General features: G+C 45.8%; 1 protein-coding gene across 1 annotated transcript in view; it reads left to right on the top strand.

The window, feature by feature from the left end:
• TRAM2 (translocation associated membrane protein 2) overlaps window positions 1-13256 on the top strand; it is an 83448-nt gene that overhangs the window by 29708 nt on the left and 40484 nt on the right. The window contains exon 2 of the mRNA XM_055329571.1: window positions 12810-12873. Coding sequence (XP_055185546.1) covers window positions 12810-12873 — 64 coding nt within the window. The remainder of the gene's footprint in view (window positions 1-12809; window positions 12874-13256) is intronic.

Below are 13256 nucleotides of genomic sequence, written 5' to 3'. Positions count from 1 at the left end.
TCTTCTGCTGTTGATGATACCACCAGCTATGATATTTTTAAAAAGATTTATTTATTTATTTTAGAGAGAGGGAGAAAGAGACAGCATGCACACGTAAGTGCTGGGAGGGGGGTGAGAGGGGCTAAAGGAGAGGGAGAGAGAACCTCTAAGCAGACTCTGTGCTAAGAGCAGGGCATGGAGCCCCACATGGGGCTTGATCCCAAGACCCTGAGATCATGACCTGAGCCAAAATCAAGAGTCAGATGCTTAACCTACTGCATCACCCACTGCCCCTACCATCAACAACATTTTGAGTAAATATCATAACACCTTGCATATTTTTAATAAAATTATGTTTGTGTATCTGCTCCCTGAGCATGACCTGAGCACCACTCTTGAGTACTTTTTCACCTTAATCTATTGCACCATCGAGTCTTTGAAAGATTGCCCATTGCTGTCCTGTGTCTGTGCTATTACCATCATCCAGGCCCACATCATCCCTTGTAGCATCCCCCTTCCTAAGCTTCTTGCATGGCCTGGCTTACCTCCCCTTCCCCAGCCCACTTTTCACACCCAGAGCGCAGTGTGCTCTCTGCTGTGCAAATCTCACTGTACTATCCCATTAAAAATTGTAGGTGGCTATCTCCTGCATGTAGGAGAAGATCCACTTTTTATACCTGCCATAAAGGACCCTTCACAGGCCTGTTTCCTGCCAGCCCTCCAGCCGCATCACCTTGTACATACAGACCATTCATTTTTCCTGGGAATCCTATTTCCCCAACTTCTCTGCCTTAGTGCAAGCAGCCCCTTTTCTGTCTTCTCTTGGCCCATCTATTCGTTCAGGATACGGGTGAAACAGAACCTCACTGATGATGTTTTCCATGGGACAAGGTGGTTAGGGGGGAGCTCAGTCCCGTCAGGGGCCCCCCTCTGGTCTCCCGAACTGCTTGTGCATGCAGTAGTTCCCCCCATCTGTGTGGTCTTAATTATTCGAAGTCTGAGGCAGTGCAGAAGCAGGTGATCCTCAGACCAGCATTAGTAGCCTAATGCTAGGGCACAAGGCCCACATCATTCCCCTCACTTCATCTCATTACATAGGTATTTTATCATTTCACATCATCACAAGAAGGAGGATGAGTACAAAACACTAAGATATTTTAAGAGAGACCTCATTCACATAACTCTTATCACATACTGTTATAATTGTTTTATTAGTTATTGCTGTTAATCTTCTATTGTACCTTATTTCTAAATTAATATCTGTCCTGTGATGCCAGGCAGGGAGCTTGAGTCTCTCCTAGGCACTAGGGAGTCATGGGGGACTGTAGAACAAGGCCTGCGGTGCTTTAGGAAGATGGATCTGTCATCTTTGCCAGTGTAGTCGGGAAATGGCAGAAAGAGCATTTGAGGATAGTCCTTTAATCTGCCCTCTGCAGGCCATGGCCTTAGTTCCTGCTCAGGGCGAACAGAGCACTGGCTCAAACTGTGAAAGGAGCAGACCCACACCCCCACACCCAAGGCTGTTAGGGGGCGTATTTCCTCTTTGCCTCCTACTTTGTATGTGTCTGTGTGTGGCTATGTCCTCCCCTCCGTCAGCTCTCACTGTGTGATTGTCTTGCATGGAGATTATCTGGGTTTCTTGGCCAGAGCTTAAGGTCGCTGGTGTCCCAGGCAGTTTCTGTTCCTTGTTGTGTTCCCCTGAAAGAGAGCTGCCCAGTAGGCCCTGGACAGGGGATACCTGGCCTCTTGGCTCTTGCTCCAAGGCCTGGATTTCTTAGCAAATGGGGTGTTGCACATCAAGCCTTGGATGAGGGTGCCTGCAGCCTCCTGTTAACCTCTGAGTTAACCAGCTAACCAGCTGTGAGTTCAGACTGGGATCCAGCCTCTCCCTCTGATGCTTGGTTTTCGTCCCGGGCTATCTTTACCCTGTGTGAGGTCATACAGGCTCCTGGGGTGCTGAAAGGCTGGGCAGAGGAAAAGCATACCAATTTTTAGATATTATTTAAAACACATTCTTTTCTTTTTTCAAGATTTATTTATTTATTTGAGAGAGAGAGCATGAGTGGGAGGGGAAGAAGGAGAGAGAGACTGAAAATCTCAAGCAGATGCTGCACTGAGTGTGGAGTATGACCCGGGGCTCGTTCCCACAACCCCGAGATCACTACCCTAGCCAAAACCAGCCATTCATGCCCAACTGACTGTGCCACCCAGGTGCCCCTAAAATATTACTTCCTATTAGTAAAATGAGTTCTGTAGTAATGTGTAGAGCAATTATCTTAGTGTGTGGGGTGGGTGGGAGGAGACAGAGAGGGAAATATCTTGGAATATGACATTATACCTAAATATTGACATTGGCCCAGATTTTATTAGGTTTACGGGTATGGACAGATTGGTTGGTGGCACAGTGTGGGTAGTGTTTACCCCAGCCTACACTTTTGGGGTTAGATTTGTGTTTTCTGTTTATCTGTAGCACATTTTTCTGGGAACTCTTGCCTTTTATGTGGTTATTTTCCTCTCTGCTTTGAAGATGATTTGGAATATCCCCTGTGAATATTATTTGCTGACAAATAGGGATATTTGAGTGCTAGATGTTTTTCATTAGCCTGCTTGGCCTTGATTTAATCCACTTGAATCAAATCATCATTAAGCTCTGTTCATCAGGTGCTCTCTCATTCAGGTGGTCCTTGACAGGTCTTTGTAGACTCATGCAAAACAAGCTGGATGCGAGCCTAGAATGGAGATATAATGAATGTCCCATAGGAGTAGGAGGCATTGTTGTAACACAGAGAATGGTAGGAAATAAAGGTGATGCAGAATCAAGGTGATACACATAGCAAAGGCCTTGTGTGGAAGGGTATGGTTCTTATTGGTAAAATGGCCCACTTGCTGGGACCCATCACCTAATCTCTTTTACCTCTCAGTGGAGTAGGGGTGTGCAGAAATTGGGACAGCAGAGGTGATGCATCTGAAATTCCTACAGAATGGCTTACTTAAAAAAAAAAAAAAAGAATGGCTTACTTTAAAAAACTCATTTATTTGCCTTTTAGCCCTGGTTGGCTCAGTTTAAATATGGGCCTCCCTTCAGGAGCCCTGACACGAATAACTAGAGGAATCTGAAGGCTCCCTGGGGGAATCAGCCGTCAGCCCCCTGATAGAACTGGTTCATGGCCCCGGAGGTGGCTTCACTTCACTCCATCCCTGTGAACTCACAGTTCATTTTTCTATCAAGTTCTAATCCACATGCCTGGCTCTTCAGACAAAACATGGGGATCGACACACTGCTGTTTTGAGTAGGAAACTTTCCAGATGGTGGAGAATAATTAAAAATGGTTGCTGCAGATAGATCACTTTCTGTTCTCCTTTTCCTTCCCTGAGTGTAAACAAACAGGTGAAGGCAAAGTCACCTGGGCCCTGCCTGGCCCAGCTATCGCTGGGCTTTGGAGTGCCTGGGTAATCCTTTCATTTCCTGAAATACCAGGAAACGCCATAAGTGCCTTGAAGATGATTCTCCCTGGCACCCACTCTTGACGATTGACAATGATTAGTGACTTGCTGTCGCAGACACATCCGTGACCATTCGAATTACCCCCTCTTTGTGTGTCTTGCTTTATGGAGCTCAAGCTTCTATAAAAACTGTGGCTGAGACGACACCGTTGCACTGGCGGGGGCCCCTCTTCTGCAGTCTAGTCTGAAATGTTACCCAGTCTTCACTTGCAACCTGAAATCCCACACTCCAAAACCTCTTTATTTTCCTGTTTGGATTTTTAATCTTAATTATCTGTTTGTTTAATATTTATATTGTCTCTTGGGATTACATTTAAAAATATTTTATTCGGACCAGTGTGTGTGTGTTAGGAATATCCACAATGTAGCCAGTACTTTGAACTCTGCCAATGTGGCATGAGAGAAATACATCTGAAGAACAGTGATTTTTAAGCGATTATTTTGTGTGCATACTTCTTTTTCTTTAGTTTTTTGTTTCCACAAGGAATGGTTTATGAATATGCCATGCGGTCCAAATGCAGGGAAAGCTATCGGAAAGGGGGTGAGGAGAGTGAAGTATGTAATCAAATAGGATACTAGAAATATTGATCCAGGGGTCTTTTTTGGGGGGCAGGTGAGGATATATATAATTAAGGCCTTGAGAGAAGAAATACATTTCATGAGAAAGTATATGTGCTATCTAAGGCTGTCTGTAAGGCACCTCGGAGGTCAAGTTCAACATATGCAAGCTTAGATTGCTTAAATAATACAGTCTTCTTGAAGTTATCATTTAGTTTCGTTGTAAAGGCAGTGGGGAAGAGCTGTCCCTAAGTCACCTCCTATTTTTCAGTATATAATTAACTTCCTAAATTGGGGATGGATAGCATGACAAATTCAATCTTCAGATGCATCTTTTTTTAAAAAAACCTAACTTCAATGATTTTTAGAACTCTGTAAGTGACCCTTTCTAAATTCCTATTTATCCCAATAGAAAATTTAGATCTTGGGACTGATGTGTATAATAAAGCAGGTAGTATAATTTTATCATGGCCATTCTGATTATGGACTTTTCTCATAAATATTGTCATTTTTTACTTCAATAGAAAACTGTGATCGTGACTGTTAAGGGTGAGTCTGTTCAGCCTTGTGAACATGGGCTTTGTAGAAAATCTGTTGTGCGTGTATTTGTGTAGCTTTGCTAAATTCTTATATCAAGGCAGTTTTTCAAGTGAGAAAACCAGAATCTCTAGGCGTTGCTCAAAACCACACAGAAAGGTACTGTCAGAACTCTGCCTCCTGGTTTCAGACGCCCGGCCCTTCCAGCCAGCTCCTGGTCATCCAGAACGGAGAATTTCAGAGAGCAGGAGTGAAAAGCATCTTTGTTTTAGCTGTATCTGCCTTTTCTTGAGTGACAGAGGGGCTGCAAACCGGGTACATCGAGTCCCAGTCATGAAAACGTGTGTGCAGGTGACCAGCTGGCCTCCTGGGGTGCTCCCGAAGCAGGAGCCTCAGGGAAGAACCCTCCAGGAAAGAGGGCCTAAAAGACTCTTTATTTAAAAAAAAAAAAAAATCTTCCCCACCAATTGGGCGTAACTTTCAAATGTTTTCCTGTCTGACTGAAATTTTCCTATCCACTGCCTCAGCAGAGAGATGCAAAATCACTTTTGGGAAAGTCTGGGTTGAGACCATTTGACTTCCAGTGAGCCGGCTGAGCTGGGGGACCAGGATGTTTTGTTTGGTCCTCCTCGTGCTCCCCAGGAGGAGGGACCCTGTGCCCACTCTCCCCCTATGGGGTCAGGGTTCCCCACATACTGCTCTGTGTGTTGTCGCCCCTAGGTGGGAGTAGCGGTCGTGGGGCAGCAGCAGCCTTTGGAACAGAGCTGCTTCTGTGAAACAGGCCCCACACCCTCTCCCGTCCTCGGTGGCTCGTCTTCCAACCCAGCCCCTTCCAGGTGCCCATGCGTGGTTGTGTCTGCCAAGAAATGAAGAGAACCAGCCAGACCTGAGCATGAAATGTTCCCTAAGAGGAAAATGATGAGTCTGCTTTCATTGCATTTCTTCTCTCTTATCTTTGGTGCCTGGATATCCACTTGCATGGAATAGACAACAGTTCGGGGCATTCGGAAGCCCAGGTGCTCCTGGGGACCTGTGGCTGGCAGGCTGGCGGGTTAGCTTATGAGGACTTGCTCCCTTGCTCTGTCAGATAGAAATGACACCCAGGTGCCATCACCACAGGGTGGAGAAGCAGTAATATAGTTCAGACTTTGGGGATTAACTGCAGCAAGTTGTCAGTGTAAGGCTGTGCTCTTGGGGATCGATGATAAGTGGGATCCAGAAATGATAGACTTTTGGAGCTGAGGGTGGAGAGAAGCTCTCAGAACATCCATCCTACCTTAGTTGGCCTGATCCTTTCCACCTTATCTGTAAAATGGGAATATTACTAGTTTTTATCCTGTAGGGTAGTTGTGAGGATTCCATGAAATAATTTATGTAAAGCCCTTGGAACCATGCCAGGTGCCGACTAAGCGCTGGATAACTTTAACTGCCATAATTGTTGTTGTTAATGGATGAAAACACTGGGGTCCAGAGAGGTAAAATACCTTGCCTGAGGTCATCCAGCTGCCCTGGAGCAGAAGTGGGACTGGAATCCAAGTCCAGTTTGCTTTGCCAGAAGCAGCTATTTGGCTGGCATCTGCGGTCTGGTGTCGACCAAGAGCTCAGAATCATGTGCCCCTAATAGAATATGGCATGTGGAATGGTTTTAGTTTTGTTATGGCTACACAAGCATGCTCAATGTCACTGCCTTTGTGCATGATGCTCTGTTTTAGTTAAAAGTTCAGTGAAGCTTTCTGTGTGTGTGTGTGCGTGCGTGCGCACGTGTGCACGTGTGTGTGTGTGTGTGTGTGTGTGTGTGTTTGAGAGAGACGGAGGGAGGGAGATGTGGTTCCTCCTACATAATTTAGTGTTCTCCTTTTGCATTAGTGTGTTAGCACGTTTTCACTTTTAACCTTTCACCCACTGAGCCTGGCATTTAAAATGCTATTAAACTCAATAATGTTTCCTATAAACAGCCTTAGAGGGATGGGAAATAATTGGAATGACATTTTTAATAGGCTCCTGTTTCTCAGCCCTGTGTGCTGTCTGAACCCAATGAGAACTTGCAGAGAGGAGCTTGTTAGTTGTTTTGTCTTTGCTCTGAGGTTGGCGGAAGGTTATGGAGTGAGGTTTTGGGGTGCCAAAGGACCTTTTAAAGCACAGAGAGTGGTTTTTATGCTGGAGAAGTGGAACTGCTTTTTTTTTTTTTTTTTGAGTAATCTTTTTGTTTTTTAAATTAACAAACATGAATGAAGGAGCAGATCACTCCTTCCTCCTTCAGATGGCTTAAAGAAAAAGCATAGAGCCAAGTTTCTGGCCACACTTAGCCAATGAGAAGGACTTCCTGGACTGCATTTTTGTGGATCAGCTTCGTTCCTTACTCCTTCTCTTTGCCTTCAATAGATATTTTTTGGTCCTCTCCTGCTTCTGTCTTATGTTGCCATTCTGTGTTCTGTGCCACATATCCTAAATTTGATTTGGGAACAAACTTTTCAAGAATCAAATTGAACGTGCCTTTTCTGTTTATAAAGTTCTGAGGTCTTGGGAGGCCACTGTATGTGTGTGGGCCCCACGTTTATCTTCATCTATAAAATAAGGAAAGAGGACATGAGCTTGCTGAGACATAGTAAAATGGGAACAAGCAGGGCTGCCTACAAAGAAAGGTGCATGGCTTAGAATGGCTTCTCCTGCTGCTACCCAGGGCTTAGGGATGGAAAAACACTGGAATTTTGTGTTTTTGCCTTAATCAAAGTGCTAGATCCTATTCTCTGAGAATCGTGTTCAGAAAACATTTGTTAAGCATTCATCTGTAGTTACTATGATGGCTGCTTGCAGTATTAGTTCATCAAATAGGTATTTATGAGTTACCCTACTACAGGCCTAGCCACTGGGGACCCCAGGGAGGGAGCGAGGACATGGATAAGAGTATAAATGTGGGCAGTTGTTAGACTGGGGATCAGCTAACTGAACACAATCCTGGCTACCCTGTTTAATTGTTGTTTTTATTTAACAAGTGCTTGCTGAATGCTGGCTGTGTCCAAGGCACTGTTTTAGGCTATCGATTGAAGATAACCAAGACAAGTAAGATCCCCACTTTTCTAGACCTTCTATTCCAGTGAAGGAAGAGTTTAAAAACAAGTAAAGATATACCCTATTAAGCTGTCCCCTTACAACAGGTAAGGGTAAATTTTATGGTCTGTAAATTATATCTCAAAAAGGTGTTAAAAAAAGAAAAAATCTTGGCCCTCATGGAGCTGGCAGTCAGGTTTGCCCCAGCACAGTTGATCCTCATTCTTCACACATTTTGCGTCTGCCGTTGCTCCTACTTGCTAAAATTTATTTGTAAGTCTAAAATCAACACTCAGCAGTTCTGCAGTCACTTGTGGACATGCACATAGCAGTGGAAAATTTGAGTCACCCAATGAGCACGGCTCTAGCTGAAGTCAAACAAGTTTGACTTCTAGTTTCAGCTTTCCTGCTGTAAGCAAGTGTCTTCTTTGTGGTTTCTGTAGTACCACATCTCTTTTGCATTTTTTGTGTGTTTTGTTGCTGATTTTGGTGTTTAAAATGGTCCTTACCCCGGGTGCTCAAGTGCTGTCTATCGTTCATAAGCACAAGAAGGTTCTGATATGCCTCACAGAGGACATATGTGTGTCAGATAAGCTTCCTTAGGCATGAATTATAGTGCTGTTGGCCATGAGTGCAGTGTTCATGTTTCAGCAATATATATTAAATACAGCATCTTTAAACAAAAACACGCATAATCAAGGTTGTATATTGATTGGCTGATGGAAATATTTGTGACCAGAGATTGTAGGTACCTAACTCTGTATTTCCCCTGAGAGCAATGGTCCAGTGTCACTCTGTATCTGCAGTGACTTCATTGAACACAACTACTCTGAGTAAGAAGAATTGACTGTATCTTCAGGACTAGGGAAAGAATGTATGTACAGCCCATATACCAAATATCTATCTTCCTCAAAGAAAAAACAGGATGATTCTTTGAGTAGTTAGAGTAGTGGACTCTAAACATTTATAGACACTCTCAGATTCTGTTTTATTTAGCTGAGCTTTTTGGTGTCAAATATTAGTTCCAAAGGAACATACTAATGAAAAGTACTAGAATGTGTAAGGAAGTTTTTATTATATAACCAGTTATTTGTATGTTGGCATTAGCGAACAAAAGTTGACCTACACATTTTCCATGTAGCTAACTATGTACTTCAAATACCTTGATGTATGTTGCATAGATTTGTAACTTGGTCTATGACATACTATAATAACTATTTCATTAACAGAGCTAAAAAATGTGATTTAAATGTTATTTATAAAGTGTAGCTCTTTTTAAATTTTTCACTCTCTCATCCCTTGCGTCAAATTATATAAACACAGTTCGAGTTATGATGTCAAAATAAAAAGAAATAAATTCCAAATGGATACATGCATAGGAAAAGCTCTCAGAGAACTGGCATCGAATATGTGGAGGGAGATGTGAATACCAGCTGCAGAAGGGAGGAAAGCAAAGAACATAGAGGGGATGTAGGTTTTTATGTATTTCTCAATTGTTCAGTTTTTCAAAGTATTTGTGTTTCTTTTGAAGTTAAAAACGTAGTCAAGACACATTTTTAAAAAAGATTTATTTATTTGAGAGAGACACACAGAGAAAGGCAGAGACATATAGGCAGAGGGAGAAGTAGGCTCCCTGTGGGGAGACCGATGTGGGGCTTGATCCCAGGACCCCAGGATCATGACCTGAGCTGAAGGCAGATAGATGCTCAACCACTGAGCCACCCAGGCGCCCCAAGACATGAATTAATTAAATAAATTCTATGAAGGGCACAGGAAAAGTTCCAAGATAGAGACTGGCCTAGTAGTCACTGAGAAGTTGGTGAGGACTAGTCTCTGCACGAGTGGCTTGCAGACGTGCTTGCACATGGGAACGCTCCGGGGAGCTTGGGGACATGCCGATGCCCCAGAGGATCAGGTCTAATGGGCTGAGGTGACCCAGGCATAAAGATTTTTTTTATTTTTATTTTTTAAAGATTTATTTATTTATTCATGATAGACATAGAAAGAGAGAGAGGCAGAGACACAGGCAGAGGGAGAAGCAGGCTCCATGCCGGGAGCCCGATGCGGGATGCGATTCCGGGACTCCAGGATTGTGCCCTGGGCCAAAGGCAGGCGCTAAACCTCTGAGCCACCCAGGGATCCCCAACCGCTGAGCCACCCAGGGATAAAGATTTTAAAAGCTTGCCCAGGGATTCAAATCCACGAGCTTGAGTTGGACACCAGGACTCTACACACAGAACTATATTACAGAAGTAGACTCTGGCCAGCTTAAGGAGGCTCTCAAGGGGGTTCACGCAGTGGTTGGGAGCCTGGGGCGCCCTAGGGCAGGGCTGTGGGAACTGCAGAGGAAGAACCTGGGTAGGTACACGGCACCGACCAGCATGTTCCTCCATTCCTGCCCCAAATTCAGGTGTCTGATTGGCTGGTCTTCTGTCCTGGGGAGAGGACCTGGCCCCATCATCATTCCAGGAGGAAGCTGGTCATGAGAGTAACCACTTCCCTCAAACACATGCACGTGTGTGCACACATGTGCACACATACATAGCTGGGGAGAAGGGGAGAGGTGTTTCCCCAGGAAATGCTGGTGCCTTCAGGAAGCAGGTCAGCCAAAACCTCATGGGGGCCCACTCTGCCCCATGAACTTGAAAGATGGGTATGTTTCCCGGATGAAACTGAATGGAAATTTGTGCCTAGAACATGTGCAGTGTTTGGCAAATACTTTCTTCCTCCCTCCCTGCCTTTCCCCTCTCTTCCCTTTCCCATTGCCACTGGCTTCCACGTCTTCTCACTTGGGGATATCAGCCTGAGAAGACAAGGCTTACCCTCAAAGGAGTCATGGTGGATAGTAGAGAGTCAGGCAGTTGGGTCAAGGGTGACCAATGTGAGTGGCATTCAGGAGGGGACACCACTGTGGCTGGAGTGGTTGTAGTGGGGCTTCATGCTGGTGTGGGTGCAGGTGGTTTAGCAGCCCGATGGTGTCAAGGAGAAGGCCGTGGTGACAGCGAGGTGATGATGAGATGATGAGGATAGCCAGAGTGACAGCAGTGGGTCAGCTCTTGCTGAAGAGTGGGCAACAAAAGAGTTGAGTGAAGCAAGCCAGCACCGACTCAGCTTTTGGTTTTCTATATTGTCCATCGAGTAGTAACTGAGCCCTTCCTGTGTGCAAGGAGTGGCACCTGAGAAGTCCAAGGAGTAGACAGAAAGGGTGGCATGGGGGCCATGGTACAGGACGCTTTCCATGGAAGGAGGCGTCACACCCTGTGAGCAGTTAGGGAAGGCTTCGTGGAGGGCCACGGGTGAGCTGGGTTATGATGGATAAATGAGATTCTGATCAATAGATTTTGATTGTGTGTGTGTGTGTGTGTGTGTGTGTGTGAGAGAGAGAGAGAGAGAGATTGAGAGAGAGAGAGAAGTAGGATACAAAATGAGAGGAGCTAAAACCCCCAAAGGAAATAGTGAGCAGCATGTTTCGGCTCAAACAGTGTCCATCTGTTCTAAAGGAATACAGGCAATTGGGCTAGAAGGGAGGCTGGGAACCCCCTGAGGAAGGTCTTGTGGACCACCAGTAGTAAGGTTTTGGGGTGGAGGTGGGGGGGAGACCTATGTGTTTGGATAGGGCTTTGTGTTTTCCAGAGCGCCTTCTTACCCTCAGTCCCATTTGACTTTTTCCCTGTGAGCATGACTGAACATGTCCCAGACAACAGCACAAACACATGAGAAGGCTCACGCATCGCTGTGTACAAAGGGCAAATGACACCTCGCTGCAGAGAAATAGGGTTGTTGACAAGGGCAAGTGGCCGAGGATGGTCACCTCTATCTGGGTGTGTTGGGAGTCCACCCGGGGAGGGTCTGCAGTGTGTCATTCTCTTGGTTCCACACTGCTGTGGTCATGGCCAGTATGTTCCCCCCACACCCACAGTACAGCCTGCACACCTTTTTGTTTAGAGAAGAACCAGTGAGTGTATTGCTGAGGTGTATCCAGGGGCCTCCTGGAGAAGGCCTGGGTCTGGGCCTCCTCCTCACCTGGCCTCCTCCCCTGCTTCTGAACATGTGGGTGGTGCTTCTCAGCCCCACCTGTACATCAGAAACATCTGGGAAGCTGGACCTCACTGGCAGCTGGGCCAGTGCCACCCAGACCCACTGGGGTGCTGCACATGTCCCCGATCTTGTGGACAGGGAGACTGAGGCCCGGCCTGTCAGATTACACACCTAGCAAATGGCAGAGGCAGCCTTTGAATCCAGGTAGCTGGTCCTTAAATCCAAGCCTTGAACCCCTACATTTGGTCCCCTCTTCCCTGCAGGCTGAATTGCCAGAGTCCGGATTTGGCTCTTGCTAGCCAGGTGACGGCCATGGACTTGGCCCAGCACAAGTGAGATTTTCAAGGCAGCTTTCGAAATAAACAAGCCAGCAGCGTGGGCTGTTCTGTCTTGCCCTGTGCCCCCCAGCACAGCAGATGTGAAATTAGCAGCTGCAGGGCTCTGTTTCTGAAGCTCAGGGGTAGACTTTCAGGGCTGCTGTCCAGTGTGCAGTTAACCGGCTTGCCGGGGAAACCTTAACCAGGTCGAAGCTTCTTAAAATCTTGAGTCCTCGTTTTCTACCAGGTTCTGTCCTCCACAGGGCCAGGTGCCTAGGACTAACTTCCTAAATATTTGAATGGTGGCCTCAGCCTGGGAGCACTTAGCTTGGTTTCATCTGCAGTGAGTACAAGTCTAGGTACCACCCAGGGACCAGCATTGTTTTGTTTGTTTGTTTGTTTGTGTAGGTATTGGGAGGCATGTCATTAAAGAAACATGGGGCGGGACGCCTGGGTGGCTCAGTGGTTGAGCGTCTGCCTCTGGCTCAGGTTGGGATTCCGAGGCCCGGGATTGAGTCCCATGTCCGGCTCCCTGCATGGAGCCTGCTTCTCCCTCTGCCTGTGTCTCTGCCTCTCTTTCTGTGTCTCTCATAAATAAATAAATAAATCTTTAAAAGAAAAAAAGAAACACGGGGAAACAAACAAATAAATGAGGCTGACTCCTCATTAGGTAGAAACCTTTGTGGGACAGGTCTGTGGGTCTGAGATGCAAAAGGGAAGGGCCCCTGGGGCTGGTAGCAGGATCTACTTGTTTGTTTTTTGTTTTGTTTTGTTTTGTTTTGATGTGACCAAGAAGCTAAATTGGAATGTTTTTCCTTTATTTTACAGGTCACCGCCAAGACTGCCTTCCTATTTATTTTACCTCAGTATAACATTAGTGTGCCTACAGCAGGTAAGAAAAGCACGAGTCTCTGCCTTGCCCTCGTCCCGTTAACACTGAAGGACTCAAAAAACTTCCTTGTCCTGTGTCCATGCATGATCTTTTTAGATATCCGAGCTCAGCCTGCCGCATCGTAGGCCTGCTAAGAGACAGCCTGGGGCCATGTGAGGCCCTTGGCCCATTGTTCTGCCTCTCGGGGTTCCCAGGCCCCACCGTCAGGAACCAGTCACTGCACCTCTCTTTCAGTTGCAGAGCGCTGGGCATCCTCTTAATGAATAAGGGAGGAATTTTTGTTTGCTGATTCTAGTTCATTCTTTAGTACATAGGTGAATCATCTTGATTTCAAAGTGAGAGTCTCCTCTTTGCCTCAGTCTCCCAGGGACTAGCTGAAGGAT

This window comes from Nyctereutes procyonoides, unplaced genomic scaffold (genome assembly GCF_905146905.1).
Source record: "Nyctereutes procyonoides isolate TBG_1078 unplaced genomic scaffold, NYPRO_anot_genome, whole genome shotgun sequence".
Classification (NCBI taxonomy): Eukaryota; Metazoa; Chordata; class Mammalia; order Carnivora; family Canidae; genus Nyctereutes; species Nyctereutes procyonoides.
The sequence above is the reverse complement of the archived record's forward strand: the minus strand, read 5'-3'. Positions and strand labels throughout refer to the sequence as shown.